Consider the following 21,981-nt stretch of genomic DNA (forward strand, 5'->3'; position numbering starts at 1 on the left):
ACATAACGGAGCTAAATTACTCTTCTTGGTTATATATATAAACACTCTATGAATTTGCTACACGTGTGGCGGTAAAGCCAACTTACTCACAATCTCCCTGCCGATCTTACTGTCTCAAAAGGACCAATATAATGCATACTAACCCTCTTTTCTTTTTAATTCTAATAAATCGTGCTCATGAACACTTTCAACATTCACTTGTTATTGAACTCATTCCCATATATTTCTTTGTTCAATTAGCCTAGCTTGTAATCGCTTCCAATCGCATTCGAGGCTCTTTACTCGTTCCTTTACTTTTCTATCTGCGAATGACATACTGAGACCATAGCGTATTCAATTTTTTAATGTTCGCGAAATTACTCCAGACTTAAGAATTTAAGAGAAAATCTCGACTGGATACGGTTGACGTACGAATTTATCATCATACCTTAATTTCCTTGAATCACAATCAAATATATTCGTCGAGCAAAAATCTCGTATTATTTAAAAGGATATTTACTAACCTGGAGATATCACCCGCATACTCTGATTCGTGTTATCATTCATTTTGGTTCTAGAAAATCTCCATACTAAACTTAATGTCATGCTTTTCCCTAATATTGAGTCACATATGATGTTTATTCCTCTATTCATGTCATATTTATCATAAAGTCTTATTTTACATCTTTATCTTATATCATATTCTCGGGGTAACTTGAACCTTTTGAGTTATCGATGTTTAACCAAGTTCCTATCTTTTAGTTCTGCCTTACTTAATGCTCGTTCATCTAGGAGTGGTATATACTATTCTGGTTCGACATAATTTATCATATTCTAAATACTTCTGTCACATCTCAAATCAAATAATATTGATCATTTCCAATCAATTCCTGGATCTGGTGACGTACCATAATCTCTTCAAGTAGCAACTAACCCATTTATCAGATAAACTACTTATTAAGAAAAGAGAATGACTAGGTTTGGATAACCTATCAATATTGATTCAATTAACGCTTTCCTCAGCTTTGGTTCTCAGGAGATTTCACTACGACGTCTCTTAGTGAAATGTATCCATCTTTATTTTAGAAAGTCTCTTAATTATTGGGTAGATATAACATTTACTTACATGTTTCCCCCATTTTCTCTTCATGTCTAGTCACTAGATATTTTCTTTTAGCCTTCGGTACTTAATCGTACTCCCAGGATGCATTCCCTATCTCAATTTATAAATGTTTCATCAAATTCTTTGCTTTACTTCTGTCCCACATAATACCCATATTTTACCCATCTCATGGGCATCTTATAAAGTATCTTTATCATCCTTTTAATTCTACTTCCTTTCCTATTTAAGTTCTTCATTCTCCAAGCTCATTATTTATTCTTAACATGAGTGGGTCCTTTTTTCCAATAGTACTGATCAGTTTTTCATCAAATTAACCATTCATGTGGCTATCTCTAGAATGAAAGCCTTCAATTCATAACTATTTGAACCCTTTTACTATCCTTGCTAACAGAATCCATTTTTCTATTTTGCTGAGACTGTCAGCTACCTCATTAGTCTTGTTTAATTAACTGTTAATCTTGCAATTATCTTCTTTAATCAACTATAACTATCATCTTTAATCAATTCTAACCCGCATCCTTTCTTCATATTTGACTTTCTCTAGATGAAGATATATCTTATCTGTTGGAGTTTGTGTAATTTCCATACTTTTTCCTTCAATAATCGATGCTTCCACATCTTTTATTTATATATTATCATTATAAATTTCTACCATGCATCAGATACTTGTATTCACAAGTTTTATGGTATTTCAGAGTAATTCTCATTACATTGTCGCTCTATATTGGTATACCTTCAAGTCCTTTAATAAAACCTTATTACATGTGATACAATTTCTTTGATCGTCTAACAACATTCATATTGATGTAGTTACTAACCTCTTCTTTATTCAACCTCCCTTCTTCATTTTCTTCCTTCCTTCTCTTTCCTTTATCTTGAATAGTTAGTCCTTGAAAACATTCCTCTCACTCGTCTACATAAATAACTTTTTATTTCTCTTGTCTATTTAAAGGGCATATTCATCCAAATAAAGCCCCACACACTCATAATAACATTGCGCTAATTTTACTAAACTTCTGAATTCTTCTAGTGTTTTTACTTCCTCTGAATTCTTATTGTTTTGATTTCAGATCTGAAAATCACATCAGATTTTGACTTAATCTAATTGGAATCGATGTCCATCTAACTGACCATCAATTGATGAAATTAATCAATTAACTCTTTTAATTGATCAATTGAACCAAGTGATGACTAGCTAAATGGAATCAAATACCAATTATATGAAGTCGGTTCTACTATAGCACCCTCTTTCAAGAACGGAGATCGCAATCATTTGGAGTATTAACAGGAATATCAATAACACATGAAACTATACTTTCTATCTTTAAAAGCAGGGTATTATCCGAATATTTGGGCAGCATCTCCTCTATATTATTGACTACTAGTCGGACTCAAGCCGACACCAACAATCAACCAAATAATCAACAACCATATGAATCCATGACCATCCATCAACCTTAACATTTCACAATAACTCATAACATATCATGATAATAACCATATATACTACTAACTTACATAGCATACATCTTTCAGTCGAACTTAGGTCATAAACCAACAATTAGTTAATATCACAGAATATCACTAATGAATATAATTATAAATTATTCTACTATTTCTCAAAAACATTATTCCATTATTCTGGCATCCTTCAAGTTCATATTTCAATTCAAACTCTCTAATTAACAATTTATATTACTTATACATGTCCATGCTTCTTTCAACTTATTAAACAATTCATCTATCCCTGAGAATATACACTTATTCTCATTAGTCAACTTGTTTAACTTTTCATAACCAACATATGGTCTCGACCCATACTTTCATAATCTTGTGAAACTTATTTGGTTTTAAAACATTACTTCTTAAAATATTTTGCTGTTGGATTACTAGTTCCTCATTTCTACATATATCTTTTGATATGGGCCTAAAATTAACCTAGAAATATAATTATTTTGAATTATTTAGACCTGATACGGTCCAATAACGAAGCCCAATTAACGAGGCCCAAAGCCCTGATTATTTATTAATTTTGTAATTAATAAATAAGGAAGATTAACAGCTCATTAAATGAGTCCAATCAGTGATATAAATCTATAAAAGATAGCCTTTAGGGTATCTACACCAACAAGGAGTCTGATTTCTTCATTTTAGGACTTCAAAGTCTATCCAAAGTCTGAGACTTGTTCAACAAGTCTCCAAACCCTAGTCCAATTCAAGGACTCCCAACATCTATATAAGGGGACTCACCCCTCCTCTCAGAACTACATTTTTTGCTTGATTCTCTAATTCACAGAGATACGTAGGCATCTCGTAAAGGCAGAGTTAAGCTACGAAACACGAGAGCAGCCATTAAAGGCCTAGAGCTCCCGAACCTTAGTAATAAATACATCGATTAATATACCTTAGTTTTTAATCCATAACATTTGGCGCCGTCTGTGGGAAAGCATAACAACAACCATGGCGAGAACACGGGGTGGAAATAGCACCCCTGGAGGAACACCATCTAGGATGACCCAAACAATTTTGTCAACGGTTGAGATACCTCCGCATTCGACCTATGCCGCCACCCAAGGAGGAGCCCAGGTAGGGGCAACGGAACCTCAACCACAAGGGACGATTCCCCCGGCTCCTCAAGGGATGAATTCCCAACTTCAATAGCTATATACACCTATAAATTCTCGACCCAATGGGTATAATATTCAACTGTTGTGACCACTAACCCTCCTTATGGGATTCCCATTTCCCCCGAGGTTGGAGGAAGTGGATATGCCAATCGGAGTGAAGCACAAGGGCAGAGGCCCCAATATATATGTGGTTTGGCTCTTATCCTAGAGGATCAAGAATTCTCTGGTCCTTATACTGAAAGAGACTCCGAATCTTTGGATGGTGATGTGGCGCCAAGAAGGAGGTGTGCTAGAAAAAAGCCGATGCATGATGGTAACCAGCGTTCTAGGAGCACCCAGGGGATGAATCCCCAAGAAGTGCAGGAGAGAATCAGGGATCACGGGGCTGAGATTCAAAGGTTGACACGTGAATTGGAGGCACACTAGACCTCTAGAGCCCCACTACCTCCAAAGGGGAGAAATCCTCCTCCAATCTTAGACCTGGATGGTCCGTTACAGAGAAGGACTGTTGTCCCAAGGGCTGATCCAAGTAATCTTCTTCCCTTGGGAGATCCTGATGCTCCTACTCTTCCATTCACTGAAGAAATAATGAATGCCCATTTCTCAAGGAAGTTTAAGATACCCACCATCAAAGCTTATGATGGCACTGGAGATCCCACTAATCATGTCAGGACATTCTCTAATGCACTATTTTTGCAGCCCGTGAATAACGCTATTAAGTATCGGGCCTTTCCTCAAACCCTGTCAGGAATGGCTCAAAGATGGTATAGTTGTTTTGCCCCCGAATTCTATTGGGTCCTTCAGAGAATATAGTCAGGATTTTATTAAACAATTAATCAGTGAAAGAGTGCATGAGAAAAGCTCAGCATTCCTCGTGAGCATTGTATAGCAAGCAAAAGAATCCTTGAGGGACTATCTGAATCATTTTACCAAGGAAGCTTTGAAGGTCCCAGACCTTGATGACAAGGTAGCTATGATAGCACTGCAATAGGGAACAAGAGACGAGTTCTTCAAGATGTCATTGGCCAAGCGCCCCCTGAAAGTATGTTACAACTCCAAGATAGGGTCGGGAAATACATCAAAGTGGGAGAGAGCATAAGGAAGACAATAGTGAATAACGAGCCCGCTGGTGGCAAGAAGCGAAAGACTGATCTGGAATATATTGCTAAGGACAGGTATCCTAGAACTCAGCAAAACACTGATTCGACCCCGAAGAAGGGAGGACCTGGGTAAAAGTTCACTGAATATGCTAAGTTGATGCTCCTAGAAGCCAGATCTTGATGGAAATTGAGAAAGATAGAGATATTCGTTGGCCTAAACCTCTGAAGGCTGATCCTACCAAGCTAGATAAGAGTAAATATTACAGATTTCACAAGCATGCTGGTCATGACACCGATGAGTGTAGACAATTGAAGGATGAAATAGAGTTCCTCATTCGAAAAGGAAGGTTGAACAAGTACACTGGAGATGGAGGAGATAGGAATAATAATGAGAGAAAGAACTTTGATGATATTAGGAGGGACCAAGACGATCAGGGGAGAAATCCCCAGCCTAGGAGACTGGTGATAAATGTAATCTTTGGAGGACCCTGAGGGCCTGTGATAAATACAATCTTCGGAGGACCAACTGCTGCTGGTTTATCCAAGAACTCAAGGAAAACATATACTAGAGAAGTTATGCATATTGTTGGGGAAGCCCCGAAGAGGGCTAGGACAGGAGTGACAATGGCATTTGATGATTCTGACTTGGAAGGTGTGAAATTTCCTCATAACGACCCACTGGTCATAACACCGATAATAGGGAACATCCCGGTGAAGAGGGTCCTTGTAGATAATGGTGCCTCGGTGGATATCTTGCTTCATGATACCTTTTTAAGGATGGGCTACAATGATTCTCAATTAACCCTGACCGATATGCCAATATATGGATTTGCAAGAGTGGAGTGCCCCGTGGAAGGGATAATTAAGTTGTCAATGACCATAGGTCAGGAACCAAGGCAAGCAACATAAATGTTGGACTTTGTGGTGGTGAAGGCTAGTTCAACTTACAATGCAATCATGGGAAGAACGGGAATACATGCCTTTAAGGCAGTCCCTTCTTCCTACCATTCAGTTATGAAGTTTCCCACCCCGAATGGGATTAGAGAAGAGAGAGGAGATCAAAAGATGGCAAGAAGTTGTTATGTGTCCACTCTTAGGACAGATAGAGTTGGGGGACAGGTTCTGCCTATTGAAGATCTGGATATCCGTGAGAATGATAAGAAAAGAGGGAAGCCAGTAGAAGATTTGGTTTTGATTCCTTTGGCTCCTGAGGATCTTAAAAAAGTGACTTTCATTGGAGCAACACTAGAGGAACCCCTTAGAGGGAAGTTGGTAAAATTTTTACAAGAAAACAGTGATGTTTTTGCATGGTCGGCAGCTGATATGCCAGGCATAGACCCGAAACTGATCACTCACAAGCTGAATATGGATCCAAATCAAAAGACAGTGAAGCAAAAAAAAAAGCTTTGCTCCAGAGAGGCAAGAAGATATCAAACAAGAAGTAGAGAAGCTCTTAGAGGCTGGTTTCATTGAGGAGATACAATTTCCGGAATGGTTAGCTAACCCTGTGATGGTAAAGAAGGCTAATGGGAAATTGAGGATGTGTGTGGACTTCACAGATCTGAATAACGCGTGCCCTAAGGACTGTTTCCCATTACCAAGGATAGATATATTGATAGATGCTACTGCTGGACATGAGATGTTGAGTTTCATTGATGGATTCAGTGCATACAATCAGATCAAGATGCACAAGGACGACATCCCAAAGGTATCATTCATTACTGACTTCGGTGTTTATTGTTATCTTGTTATGGCAATTGGTCTCAAGAATACACGAGCCACCTATCAATGTTTGATAAATAAGATTTTCAAGGATCTTATTGGAAAGACCATGGATGTTTATGTCGATGACATGTTAGTCAAGAGTCTAGTGAAAACTGACCACATAACCCATTTGAGGGAAGCTTTTGCCTGAGATATCACAAAATGATGCTAAATCCTGCAAAGTGTGCTTTCGGAGTGGGATCTGAAAAGTTTTTGGGACTGATGGTCTCAAAGAAAGAAATTGAGGCCAATCCCGATAAAATAAAGGCAATTTTGGACATGGAGCCAGCAAAGACTATCAAAAATGTTCAAAAGCTCACTGGAAGGGTTGCTGCATTGGGGCGGTTCATCTTCAAATCCGGGGACAAGCGCTTGTCATTCTTCAAGTCCTTGAAGAAGGTTAAGGATTTCGTATGGACTGAGGAAAGCTAGAAGGAATTTGAAGAATTAAAGAAATATATGGCTCATGCCCCGTTGTTGGCCAAGCCAGCTCTGAATAAAACTTTGTACTTGTACCTGGCCGTTTCAGAAAATGACTTGAGCGTTGTGTTGGTTAAGCCCGTATACTATGTTAGCAAAATTCTACATGGGGATGAGTTGAATTATTTAGCTATCGAGAAGTTTGCTTTAGCCTTGGTAATGGCTTCAAGGAAGTTGCGCCCTTATTTCCAGGCTCATAAAATTGAAGTGCTAACAAATCAGCCTTTGAGAAATATTATTCATAGTCCCAAAGCTACTGGGAGGCTGATTAAGTGGGCAATAGAATCTGGAGAATTTGACATCAAATACAAGCCACGAACGGCAATAAAAGCTCAGACATTGGCTGACTTCGTGGTGGAATGTACCATACCCAACCAAGAAATCGGGGGGCAGGAAGATACTATACCTCCAAACATAGAAGGTGATAAAGGAGACAAAGAAAAGGACGTTAAGGAGAAGGAATATTGGGTTCTCTATTTTGATGGATCATCAAAAACAAATTCAAGTGGAGCAGGGCTAGTTTTGCAAAGCCCCGATGGGTTCTTGATTGAATATGCTATGAAGCTAGACTTCCCAACTACAAACAATGAAGCAGAATATGAGGCTTTGATAGCTGGCCTTGGCCTAGCAGGGACACTGAGAGTTAAGAACTTATAAGTCTGTGGAGACTCGAAGTTGGTCATATCCCAGGTCAAGGGAGAGTTTGAGGCAATGGATGATACAATGGCTAAGTATGTCTGTAAGAACCTTGATTTTTGTAATATTTTAAAACTTCAGTGAATAGTATCTGGAACTAATTATGTAGTACCTATAGAGTTCATCATAAATATGAATAGTGGAATTTTGGAAATCCGAGATCATATTCTTGTTTATCGAGGAAAATAAGTGAATGTAAAAGCCGTCGGAATTCGAAGATTCACGATTATACTACGTGTTTTCGTATCCATAAGGAATGGCATAGTACCAGGAATACTACTTGAAATAAATATTATATCAAGTTGTTTCTATGATCAAGAGAAAGGAATAGAGTTGGTTAAAGGATTATAAGCGATAAAAGAATTCACTACGAAACGAAATATTATGCGAGTAAACTATCAGAATGAAACGACAATCGCGTGTACGATAAATAATCGAATGAGAAATTAATTCCATGCAAGTTGGCCATGCAAAACCAAGCTAACTAGTAGTTAGGAGATTTAACTAGGGAATTAGAAGCTAACTAGAATAGTTAGTGGAATAGTAAGTGAATAGTAAATGGGAGACAAGGAAGTACAAGGCCATACCTCCTCATTTCTACTCATCTAAATTGTCAACCAAGCCTTTTTTTTGCTGATTATTATGCCAATATATAAACACTATTAAGCACATCTTATACACTCCCACACTTTAACAAAAAAATCAAGCCAACCCCCCACCCATCCCTCTCTTGCTCTCGGCTGCTTCATGCAGAAAAGAGCAAGAATCCTCTTCTTCACTTCACTTCTCCATCCTTCCCTCTATTAAAAATTCTATAATAATTCACAAAGCTTTCTTATATCCTAGTAAAGGTATGTCTACGAGTTCATGGCCAAATTCTTAATTGTTTGTGAGAAACAAATTCTTGAAGTTCAAGAACTTTATGGACTGTTATGACTAACATGGTTTCTTGGTTTTGTTTCTTAAGGATCTAGCCCTTCTAAGAGTTTTTCAAGCAAACCAAGCCCTAATAATCTTAGAACTAACCCTCCTAGTGCTCAAGAAGGTATAACTTCCAACTCTTTATTTATAATGTAGTGTCAAGATCCAAAAGTTTGTGTATGTGTGAGGTTGTTTTGCTCATATTCTTGCTAAGTACTTGAGTTTTTGAGTTGTGATGCTTGTATGTGATGCTAGATAAAGTATATAAGGTGTATATGGGTGGATCTTGAGAAGTAAAAAGTGTTGTGTTGGTCATAAGTAGTGATTGTGTCAAGAACAAGTAATAGAAATGGAATGTGGAGCCTATTGCACTTGGTCTGCCTTCTGCAGTGTATTCGGCCATGTAAATATTTGAAACTTGTGAGTCACTGGAAATGAATGTGTAGATCTTGATTTTTAGTTTTTGTACATGTGTGGATCGTCATGAGAGGATTTACGGTTTAGGAGTTATGACCGTTTTAGCGTAGAGCGTTCATACGAAAAGCCAACTGCACATAAGGCCACTTGCATGATGATTTTGAAAGGCTAAAAATGATTTTGGAATCTTGGAAAAATCATGATAATTAAATAATTCAGCAAGGAAGACTTTCCAAAAAGAATTTTAAGAAAATATTAATTTTTCGATTTTATAAAAATGTTTTAGTGAAGCGAATCGATAATCGCGTACTAACTAAGATCGTTGGTTATTGATTTTAGATCGCCAACAAAAGTCCCGAGACCATACCACTCCTAGCACTTGAGGCAAGTTTACGAAACCCTATCACAAATTATCCATGCTATATATACTGTTGTAATATTGATGCCATGATTTACAGTTTAAAAATATATGCTTGTCTGTGATATCAATACATTCAAATTATGCGATTGTTCACGAAAACAAACTTCATTTTATACGAGTATGAGAAATTGAAACGTAATTTTAATAAAATACAAGATAGTGGGAGTCAGAGATATTTTAAATCGATTTAATTCCGGAATGAGCTTGATGCGGAAGATTTCTATTTCAATAAACAAGTACTTTCGCGTAACATACATATTAAGCGAACGATAGAGATTTGATTTATAGCTATAAGAGATAATCGAATATTCACTCAAGGAATATCCTATTTGATTATTTATTTATAAGTAATACCTAAAGAGTTACTAAAATATCTGGAAAATACTTAAAGAGACATTGAAAAGTTTTTAAATCAATTCACTCTATCTAAAACGTATGTAACCATTCGAAGGATAATTATAAGATGTCAAATCATGTCTTAAGTATTTAATTAAGATGTTTATCAATTCATTGAACCTTATTGAGAAACATTTAGTACTTCAGGTTTTATCAATTCATGGAACCCTTCTTAAAAATATTATGAGAACGTAAATATTTAATATTCCGTACTTCTAAAATTCATTTAAAAATAGACATAGTTCCCAAGGATACTTTCTAAATTATTCAAAATTCTCGGAAGATATCAATCATCTGAAACCTATCAAAACCTTAGGGAACTTAGTCTAGAAGCATAAGGGTTTTGCTTCCTCGCTCAACGAAAAACAAGTATACAATATATGTAAAACTCTACTACAGTTAAGGGTTTGAAAATGATTTTAAATTCAAAACTCCGATAACTCCCAAGGATCAATTGAATTAAAAGTGATGAATAAATCATCTTATTTAAAGGTCAACTCAGATCGATCTATTCCTTCGATAAAGGATTTTATGTAAATGATATAATTGTTTTGGGACTGGAATGTGGCCTGCCCGGCACGGAGAGGTATCGGCTAGTTGACAAGCGCAGACTGGCGCATTATACAGTTATATGGTCTCTGTGACCATTGACTTTCAGACTTGTACGGAAATGGGCAACCATCGTGTAATGTCTTGATAAGCCCAAAGGCGGCTAGGTTTGTATTCCTTCTACTAGTAGAGAAAATTTCGTATTCGGGTGATCACCGGTACGTGGTTTATTCCAGTATAGTCCTTTTCCTCCACTTTGGATAAATTGTTGTGAAACCTACAACAGAAGGCCGATAAGGCTGAGTTTTAAATAAGGATGTTGATGTATATAAATCACATCCATTTGAGAATCTTGGTTCAAGCATCATATTGAGATTTTGAGATAAAATGAGTACGAGTATAAACTGATTAAACTGATACATTTAAAGTTGAGTTTATCATAAAATTGACAAGCATATAAACTTTTAGAAACCTTGGATATACAATGCTTAATGGTTGTTTTTCCCTAAATGATCATATTTAACTAATGGATATCTATATCTTGCTGAGCGTTAGTGCTCACTCTTGCTTTTATATATATCATATCACAACAGATTACCAGCATGGCCCGAACCAGGATGACTGCCCGCAAGCGGGTAGGGGACGCACGTGAGTACCGTAGACTGTTCGTCCGCCAGCCACCTCAGGTAGACGAGTCGAGATAGTTTCCTTTTGAGTACTTGAACCAAGACTAGTTATGACCCGAGCCAGTCTCATGTAGAGATGTTCTCGGCGTTCACCCTTTTGGGATAATTTCCTTCGGTCTGTAATAACTTAAATACTTCAACGTTAATTTAGTAATGTTTCTGAGCATATAACCTGTGTGTGTGAGTTTGGTTAAAAGGTCGAGTAATGATTTGAAAAGAGGATTAATTATTTATTAAACAATATTAAGTGATCGTAATAACCCGAATTCCCGACTTTGAAATTGGTGGTGTTACAGAAATGGTATCAGAGTGCTAGGTTATAAGTCTCAGAAACGTTAGGTGAATCAACTGAATCAATGAACTAGAACTCACATAGAGTTCGTAGTCGGGCTACGAGGGTAGCACTGACATTAAGAACCCTTAGGGGTGATTTAAGTATCCAAGGATAGTAATGCGTGTGTTAAATGACATGTAAGTACCCAATGTGTTAGACATTGAGGCTGTAGAGGCGTACGAGAGAGAGCATGATGAGGCCCTTTTAGTTGAGACCGAGGTAGCTAACCCTGCCCCCACTGTGGGCTTAGAGGTATTCGAGTACCCGGTGACTGACCTTGAGGAGGACCCAGAGGAGGACCCCACTGAGCCAGACACTGAGATAGCCCCTCCTGAGGATATTCCATACGGCAACACAGAAGTTCCATCTCTAGAGATGATGAGGGTGGATGTGCATCAGAGTTCCATAGAGCATTTGTTAAATCGGCTCTCAGCAGCCCAGGCTCGAGTCGCTGAGCTCGAGAACGAGACGGGAGTAGTAGATTTGATGGATAGGATGATAGCTCTGCAGGCCAGAGTCACTGCACTGACGGAGGATTTAGAGGCGGAATTAGAGGCAGCCACCCCAGTGAGGACACCCATCCCGCCCCCTGTACCAGTTAGTCCCTCACGGACTGAGACCGACGACAGCATGGACCCTATTCTTGACGGTGTGGCAGCGACTCCTGCAGATTCCCCACTTCCACCACCCATACCAGTCATATCCCTAGCATATCACGACTGGGTGGTAGGTCGCTATGCTACTGATCTGACAGCGGCCGAGGCCCGTATTGCCGAGCTGAGGGACCAGCTTTCCATCAAGCGGCACATGAGGATAGAGGCCCGAGGCAGGCGAGGATACCCCAGCGCTCGATGCATGCGCAGGACCATTCGCAGCTTAAAGCGGAGGACCATCGGTAGGAATCACCGCTTATCCCCACAACATGACTTGGTGAGTAGGCGCGAGGTTATCAGGGTCGTGGTCCATGCTGTGAGGCGGATTCGTGATGTTGCTCGTGGCTAGTGGACACTGTTAGTAGCTGGTTGTTGTTCTTCGGCGGTGGTACTTAGTTGTTTTGTGATAGTTGTTTTGGTTGTTATCTTTGATAGAGCCACCAGCTAAGGATTATTGTATTAAGGCAGATTGTACTTTGATTATTCAGTATGTTGTACCCAGACCTGACATATGGCCAAATTATGTATAATTATCGTGTTGATTAGTTGCGATTTTTAGATTGTGGTTTAATCTTCTTTCATACCTGCATAATTATATATTGTCATAACAAATCAAGAAGCATGAGGATTGGAAAATGAAAACAACCTAAATAAGTTTATGTAACAGGATATTGCCGCCAAGGAGAATAGTAACAAGAACTCACCGGGCTGCATCTGGCGGCCAGGGCAGTAATAATGAACAAGGGCATCGAGCACATACCCCACCATTAAGAATTAACGAAGAATGAAATGAGTATGATGATGAGGACTATGAAGAGTCAGAGGCTGAAGATACTCAGGGGATGGAAGTGCCAGTGAACCCTATGGAGCAGTTTATAGAATTTCTGAGGCAAAACCTGCAACAGCAACGACCACCCCAGCAACCCCAGCAGACCATGGCTAATGCATTTAAATCTTTCAAGTCTGTCAAGCTCCCAGAGTTTCACGGTGTTGCTGACCCAGTTTAGGCCATGGCTTGGCTGAAAGAGGTAGAAAAGACCTTTGAGCGAATTGGCACTGAGGAAGCCCACAAGACTAATTTTGCCACTTATCTCTTAAAGGGTGAGGCTAACTATTGGTGGGAAGCCAAGAAAAATATGGAGCCCCAAGGGATTGTTACTTGGGAAAGATTCACCGAGTTGTTTTTAAAAAAGTATGTCCCGAAGTTTATGGAGATTCAGATGCAGCGAAAGTTCCTAGAGCTGAAACAAGAGAATATGAGCGTAGCGGAATATGAAGCTAAGTTCACAGAATTCTCGAGGTTTGTGCCACAGCTGGTGGGCACCGAAGAGGAAAAGGCTGAGAGATTTCAACAGGGATTGAAGTAGTGGATTCAGAACAAGCTGGCAATTCTGGAGATAACTGACTATGCCACCCTAGTGCAGAAGGCCACAATAGCTGAAACAGGGAGTGAAATTAGCCAGCAAATGAAGCAAACAAAGAAATGAAAGTTTGATGGTTGAAGCAGGAGTGTGGGAGGGGAGAGCTTCCCTAGTAAGTTTGTCAGGGGGACGGCCTCCCAACCCAACCGCAGTACAGGATTCAGGGGATAAGGGAGCGTGAGTGTGGCCCGGAGCGGGAACAAACGGGAATGTCTTATCATAGCCAAGCATGACCTCCTCTGCCAGAATGCAAGAGCTGTGGTAAGAAGCATTCTGGGCAATGTATGCAGAAACCGGTGACATGCTTTAAATATGGTAAGATAGGGCACTATGCCACAGCTTGTAACCAGGAAGCGGCTAAGTGTTTTCAGTGCGGAAAGACAGGACACATGAAGAAGGACTACCCTGCGGCAGCCCCAGCTAGCTCGAGGGGTAGTGTAGCTGCATCTAACAGAGTGCCGACTGCCAGGACCTTTAATATGACTGTGAAAGATGCCGTAAGGAACACCAATGTTAAAGCAGGTACGCTTCTCCTAAACTCCAATTCCGCCAATGTGCTATTTGATTCTGTAGCTACTAAGTCTTTCGTATCTAAGGAATTTGCTGAAAAATTGGACTTAAAAGTGGAACCTTTGAAAGAATCTTTGCAAGTGGAAATAGCTAATCAAAAAATTATCCCTGTAAATCAAGTTTATGCTAACTGCAACCTAGAATTAGGTGGAGTGAGATACCCAGTAGATTTAATTCCCTTTCGATTAGGGGACTTTGATGTGATATTAGGAATGGATTGGCTATCTAGGAACCATCCCCAGATTGATTGCGAGGGGAATAAAGTAAAATTGAAAACACCTAGTGGTAAGAATATAATAATTAAGGGGCAACGGAAAACCAAGAAATTTCTAACTATGGTGCAGACCAACAGACTTTTAAGGCAAGGATGTGAGGCCTACTTGGCTCACGTGGTGGATATCAAATGAGAAACCCCTGAGATCCACACCATACCTGTAGTTAATGAGTTTGAGGACGTATTTCCCAAGGATCTTCAGGGACTACCCCCGAATCGGGAGATAGAATTTGCCATTGATTTAGCTCCCGGCACGGCACCAGTATCAAAGGCCCCGTATCGTTTGGCCCCCATCGAAATGAAAGAGTTGGCTGATCAACTGCAAGATCTATTGGATAAAGGAATGATTAGACCGAGCGTGTCCCCGTGGGGTGCATCCATATTATTTGTGAAGAAGAAGGACGGAAGCATGAGACTGTGCATCGATTATCGAGAGCTGAACAAGCAGACCATTAAAAACATGTACCAATTGCCAAGAATAAATGACCTCTTTGACCAACTAAAGGATGCAACGTGTTTTTCCAAGATTGACCTTGGGACAGGTTATCACCAACTTAAGATCAAACCGGAAGATATACCTAAGACTGCATTTCGCACTAGGTACGGATATTATGAGTTCCTAGTTATGTCATTTATTTGACTAACGCGCCCGCGGCTTTCATGGATCTGATGAACAGAGTCTTTAAGAAGTATCTGGACGAATGCGTGATAGTCTTCATCGATGATATTATAATTTACTCTAGATCGAAGGAGGAACATGCAGAACACCTCAGGATAGTATTGGAAATCTTATGGAAAGAAAAATTGTATGCCAAATTCTCAAAGTGTGAATTTTGGTTGAAAGAAGTTCAGTTTTTGGGTCATGTGATTAGTAAGGAAGAAATTCTCGTAGACCCTGTAAAGATAGAAGCTGTCGCTAATTGGGAACAACCAACCACACCCACCGAGGTAAGAAGCTTTATTGGACAGGCCGGATATTATCGAAGGTTTGTAAAGGATTTTGCCAAGATAGCAGGCCCATTGACTAGAAAAGTTTGTTTGGACAGAGAAATGTGAGGAGAGTTTCCAAGAATTGAAGAAAAGGTTGGTATCGGCCCCAGTGCTGGCCCTACCAGACGATAAAGGGAACTTTGTGATTTACAGTGATGCGTTCCATAAGGGTTTGGGATGTGTGCTGATGCAGCACGGTAATGTGATTGCCTATGCATCCAGGCAATTAAAGGAATATGAAGTGAGGTACCCCATCCATTACTTAGAATTAGCCGCCATAGTGTTTGCCCTTTAGAAATGGAGAAATTACCTATACGGAGAAAAGTGTGAGATTTATACTGACCACAAGAGTCTTAAATATATCTTCACCCAGAAGGAGCTAAACACAAGGTAGAGAAGTTGGTTAGAATTGATTAAGGACTACGACTGCGAAATTCTTTATCACCCGGGGAAGGCCAATGTGGTGGCTGATGCCCTTAGTCGTAAGGAAAGGTTGAAAAGGATCACCACGTCAGAGGATTTGATCAGAGAATTTGAAAAGTTAGAGATTGAGGTCAAGGTCGCTGAGCCAGGGATTGAAGGCTTGTATGAGATGGTTATGCAACCGGAGCTACTGGAAAAGATTAGGCGATGCCAAGAAATAGTGTTGAGGGAGAACAAGGAACTGGTAAGCGGAGAGGAGGCCAAGTGTGAACCAGACGAGAAGGTTATTAGGAGGCATGCCTGCAGGATATGGGTCCCTAACGTCCAAGAATTATAGGATGAAATTTTACGTCAAAGGACACAGCTCTAGATATACGGTCCACCCAGGGAGCACCAAAATGTATCAAGATTTGAAGGAGTACTACTGGTGGCCTAAAATGAAGAAGGATGTAGCGGAGTGGGTCAGTAAGTGTATGACCTGTTAGAGAGTAAAGGCAGAACACTAGCGACCAAGCGGACTCTTGCAACCCTTAGAAATTCCGATGTGGAAATGAGAGCAGATAGCTATGGATTTTGTGGTAGGATTACCCCGAACTAAGACTAACCGTGATGCAATATGGGTAATTGTAGACCAACTAATCAAGTCAGCGCACTTTCTTCCAATCAAGGAAACCTACACAGTGGATAGATTAGCGGAGCTATACATTAAGGAAATTGTGGTAAGACATGGAGTGCCAGTAGCTATCGTATCTGACCGAGATCCCCGATTCAACTCTAGATTTTTGAGGAGCTTTCAGGAATGCCTAAGAACCAAACTAAACATGAGCATTGCTTACCATCCGTAAACAGATGGACAAAGTGAGTGAACCATTTAGACATTGGAGGACATGCTGATAATGTGTGTAATTGATTTTAATGGTTCTTGGGATGAACACATGTCTTTGATAGAGTTTGCCTACAACAACAGTCATCATGCGAGTATCGGAATGCCCCCATACGAGGCGTTGTATGGCCGAAGGTGCCGTTCGCCCTTGTATTGGGATGAAGTTGGTGAGAGAAAGTTACTAGGTCCCGACTTGGTGCAAAGGATAAGGGACATAGTTCAATTAGTCAGAGGACGCCTAGCAGCAGCCCAAGACCGACAGCATAAATACGCCGATCTGGCATGGAAGGACAGAGAGTATGAAGTGGGTGACCAGGTATTTCTGAAAATGTCACAGGGAAAGGATTGATGAGATTTGGGAAGAAGGGGAAGCTGAGCCCCCGTTATATTGGACCTTTCGAGATTCTAAGATGGATAGGACCCGTGGCATACGAGTTAGCTTTATCTCCAAATCTTCAACAGGTTCATAATGTTTTTCATGTATCAATGTTTAGGAAGTATAATGCGGATGCCAAACATATAGTGGAGCATGATCAAGTAGACTTTCAACCAGATCTGTCCTATGTTGAGCAGCCAGTCGAAATCATTGACCGAAAAGAGCAAGTACTCCGGAACAAGAGTGTTAATCTAGTCAGAGTCTTATGGAGGCATCACAACGTCGAGGAGTCGAATTGGAAATTAGAGAGTCACATGCAAGAAAAGTACTGTTAGGAATATATGTGCATTAGTTTGATGATATGTTTAATAAAACACTTAAGTAGAAATCTAGTGTTTGTAGCCTCAACGGATAAGACCACTTTGGCTATCCGTTGATGGTGTAGCTTTACTTAGAAATAAGTCTAGTGTTGTAGCACATTTCAGTCTCTGAATTTGAGATATAATTCTTAAATGTTGAGGGAAATTATAAGTCATGTTGACTACTAAAGGATATGCAGATAGGAAGGCCAATTGTAAGTATTTCATGCCTTGTAATTTTGTATAAATGAAATGGTGTCAACGGATAACTTAAAGACCTTCAACGGATGAGAAACAAAGCTTCAACGGATGTCTCTAAAGCTTCAACGGATAACATCCTTCAACGGATGAGTGCATCAACGGATAGAGCTTCAACTGCTAACACATCAACGGATAAAGCCATCAACGGATAAAGGCTTCAACGGATGTTCTGTTAAATAGCAGTTGACAAGTGGTAGTTGTACCTACAAACAGAGGCACATGGGTTGACAGAGACAACTGAGATGTGGTAGCCTATTTCAGGAACATCAGAAAAAGCAGCCGTTCTACTCTAGTATAAAGAGGCAATAGTCAACAATGCACTGGAGTAAAATGGAGAAGAAACAAGTGGAGAACTTATTTTATTATTGTACTTTTTATCTTTGTCTTCACTTGTAAACTTGGTGTTATATAAACCAAGTAACAGCTAGTAATTAGAACATAATTTTTCCAGAGCTGTTTAGAAAAATCTTGAGAAAAATTATCTAGTTTGTACTAGGATGCAGCTGTGATCAACTTCTTGAATCACAGATTTTCTGAAATACCATCTCTGGTGGAACAACAAATCCACCAGAAAAGTTTTTAAGGTCTGTTGTGTTCTGTACTTTTGTGCTTGAATATATATCTGTATGTATTAGCCTAAAGCAATTCACACACTTGTTTATCTTAAACACACAGCCTTTGAAACTGCTCAAAACTTGAAAAAGTTTTGAGATTTACATTGAACCCCCCTTCTGTAAATCTCATTGTTAGTTCACTAGGAATAACAATTGGTATCAGAGCAGGCTCTTGACATACAAATAGTTTAAAGTTCTTGGAAACTAACCAAGATGAGTAAGAAGGATATTGGAGTAAAAATCCCAGTTCTTGACAAAGACAGTTATCACCATTGGAAGGTGAAAATGCACCTTCATCTACTCTCCCAAGATGAAGGTTATGTAAACTGCATTGAGAATGGTCCTCCCATTCCCCATAAAGTAGCCACAGTTGCTACAGCCACAATTGTTGTTGGTCAATCCATTCCAAAACCTAGAGCAGAATGGACAATGGAAGACACAGAAGAAGTCCACAAGGATAAGAAGGCCATGAACATTTTGTTTAATGGTCTTGACAAGGATATGTTTGATAATGTGATAAATTGCACAACTGCCAAAGAGGTTTGGGACACAGTTCAGCTACTGTGTGAAGGTACAGAACAAGTAAAAGAAAACAAAATGCAGCTTCTCATTCAACAGTATGAATATTTTCATTTTGAAGAAAATGATTCTTTAAATGACACATTCAATAGATTCCAAAAGCTGTTGAATGGACTGAAGCTGTATGGTAGAGTGTACCAGGTGAAGGATTCAAATCTTAAATTTTTAAGATCCTTGCCAAAGGAATGGAAACCCATGAATGTCTCCTTGAGAAACTCTCAAGATTATAAGGACTTCACTCTTGAAAGATTATATGGAATCTTGAAGACTTATGAACTAGAGCTGGAACAGGATGAGGTATTGGAGAAGGGAAGAAAGAAAGGAGGTTCAGTTGCCTTGGTAGCTGAAAATGAGAAAGAATGCAGACAAGAGACTGTGAGATCAACATTAAACTCCAAAGATGGCACAAGCAAATCAGAATCAAGCAAGGGTAAGGAGCAAGTTGCTGAGAATGAAGACAACTCCAGCCAAGATGACTCTGATGGTATTGATGAGCATCTTGCATTTCTGTCCAGAAGATTTGCAAAGATGAAATTTAAGAAAAACACTAGAGCTACTAAACCTCATAAGAACATGGTGGACAAATCCAAGTTCAAGTGTTTCAATTGTGGTATAAGTGGACACTTTGCAAGTGAGTGCAGAAAGCCAAATTCTGAAAAGAAGAAATTTGACCAAGTAGATTACAAAAAGAAATATTTTGATCTGCTCAAGCAAAAGGAGAAGGCTTTCATTACTCAAGAAAAAGACTGGGCAGCTGATGGAGAAGAAGAGGATGAAGATGTGGAATATGTCAACTTGGCTCTCATGGCTGATTCTGAGGAAAATGAAGTTAGTTCATCAAGCAACCAGGTAATCACTACTGATTTAACACAGCTTACTAAAGAAGAGTGCAATGATGCTTTTAATGACATGTCTACTGAATTGTATCACTTGCGTGTGTCTCTTAAATCTCTTGCTAAAGAAAATAGTAGGATTAAAGAGAACAATCTGTTTTTAAGTAATAGAAATGCTGTGTTAGAAGATAAGTTGATTGACCTAGAGAAAACTAAGCTACATTGTATATCTGTTGAAAATGAACTAGCTGAATCTGTTAAGAAAGTAGAAATACTTTCTAATCAATTAGAGAGAGAGCAAGAGGTGATTAAAGCCTGGAAGACATCTAGGGATGTTATTGCTCAAATTGTCAAGGTCCAAGGAATTGAATCATTTTGTGAGACTGCCTGGGATAAAAACAAAAAGAAAATGGAATTAATTGATGGGCTGTCAACGGATGTGGAATCAACGGATGATGAAAATTATCCGTTGAAGGAAGAAAAGGAGCATTCGTTGAAGGTTCCTCAATTAAAACAGGCAGATGTTTCTAACAGTGAAAAACTAAAGAAACTCAACAAAAAGTTTGGTTCAACTTCCAAGAACTTTGTCAAAGAAGAAGCAAGCACATCCAAAGATTTCAGTAAGGTGAATATAGGACACATGACCTTAGAACAGTTAAAAAATAGGCTCAAAGTGGTTGAGGATAAAAAGGAAACGAAAAGGAAATCTAATAGAAATGGGAAGGTAGGGGTTAACAAACATAACAATTACACACTTGATAAGTATGCTCCTAGAAAAAGCTGTGTGCATTGTAATAGTGTTAATCATCTATCTGCTAATTGCAAATCTATTAAGAAAACTCCCATACCTGTACCCTCTTCCATGCCTAATATGTCTGCATCACCTCTGCATGCTATGCCTGTTATGTCTCAACAGAATCCTTATGCACATTTTGCAAACATGCCATATTTTAACAATCCTTATCTTGCTGCATTTAGTATGCCTCAAATGCCATACAATATGCTTATGTGGAATAACATGTTTGCACAATCCATGCCTTATCAAATTCCAAATGTGCTAAATGATTCTGTGACTAACCCTACACCTCAACCAACTACATCTAAGATCAAGGTTGACTCAAAGTTACCTAAGTCTAAAGATGTAGGAGGAATGAAGTCTAGGAGAAAGGCTAACATGAACGGACCCAAGGAAACTTGGGTACAAAAATTAACTTGATTGATTTTATGGTGTGCAGGGAAACAGAAGAAATCTATGGTACTTGGACAGTGGCTATTCAAGACACATGACAGGAGATTTCTCCCTGCTCACAGAGTTTAAGGAGAGAGCTGGCCCTAGCATAACCTTTGGAGATGACAGCAAAGGGTTTACTATGGGATATGGCTTGATTTCAACAAGGAATGTCATCATTGATGAAGTTGCATTAGTTGATGGTCTCAAGCACAACTTACTGAGTATCAGTCAACTATGTGATAGAGGGAATACAATTTCCTTCAATTCTGAAGCCTGTGTTGTCACCAGTAAGAAAGACAACAAAGTGGTTCTAACTGGAGTTAGAAAAGGAAATGTGTACTTAGCTGACTTCAACTCTACTGATGCAGAATCTATTACTTGTCTCTTCAGCAAAGCAAGTCCAGTTGAAAGTTGGCTATGGCACAAGAAGCTATCTCATTTGAATTTCAAGACAATGAATGATCTAGTCAAAAAGGACTTAGTTAGAGGAATTCCTCTTGTTGAATTCTCAAGGGATGGTTTGTGTGATGCTTGTCAGAAAGGGAAACAAAGGAAAGCATCATTCAAAAAGAAGCTTGAAACAACAATTGATGAACCATTACAGCTGCTACATATGGATTTGTTTGGACCAGTCAATGTATTGTCAATTGCAAGAAAAAGATATTGCTTAGTGATTGTAGATGATTTCTCAAAGTTTTCATGGGTCTATTTTCTTGGATCAAAGGATGAAGCAAGTGAAATCATTATCAATCACATCAGGCAAGTCAATAATCATCCTGACTTGAAGGTTAGGAATATCAGGAGTGACAATGGAACTGAGTTCAAGAATTTGACAATGAGGCTGTTCTGTGAAGAAAATGGAATCATGCATGAGTTCTCAGCTCCAAGAACACCTCAGCAAAATGGGGTAGTTGAAAGAAAGAACAGATCTTTGATTGAGGCTGCTAGAACAATGCTTGAAGAATCAAAGTTACCAACATATTTCTGGGCTGAAGCTGTTAATTGTGCCTGCTACACTCAG

At 39.2% G+C, this 21,981-nt stretch overlaps 1 protein-coding gene across 1 annotated transcript; it reads left to right on the forward strand.

The window, feature by feature from the left end:
• The first annotated feature begins 13,956 nt into the window (after positions 1-13,956).
• Positions 13,957-14,544, forward strand: LOC141665658 (uncharacterized). Its single transcript, XM_074471646.1, has one exon. It carries the CDS (start codon positions 13,957-13,959, stop codon positions 14,542-14,544), a length of 588 nt encoding a protein of 195 aa, XP_074327747.1.
• Positions 14,545-21,981: the final 7,437 nt, after the last annotated feature.

This window comes from Apium graveolens, chromosome 6 (genome assembly GCF_009905375.1).
Source record: "Apium graveolens cultivar Ventura chromosome 6, ASM990537v1, whole genome shotgun sequence".
Lineage (NCBI taxonomy): Eukaryota > Viridiplantae > Streptophyta > Magnoliopsida > Apiales > Apiaceae > Apium > Apium graveolens.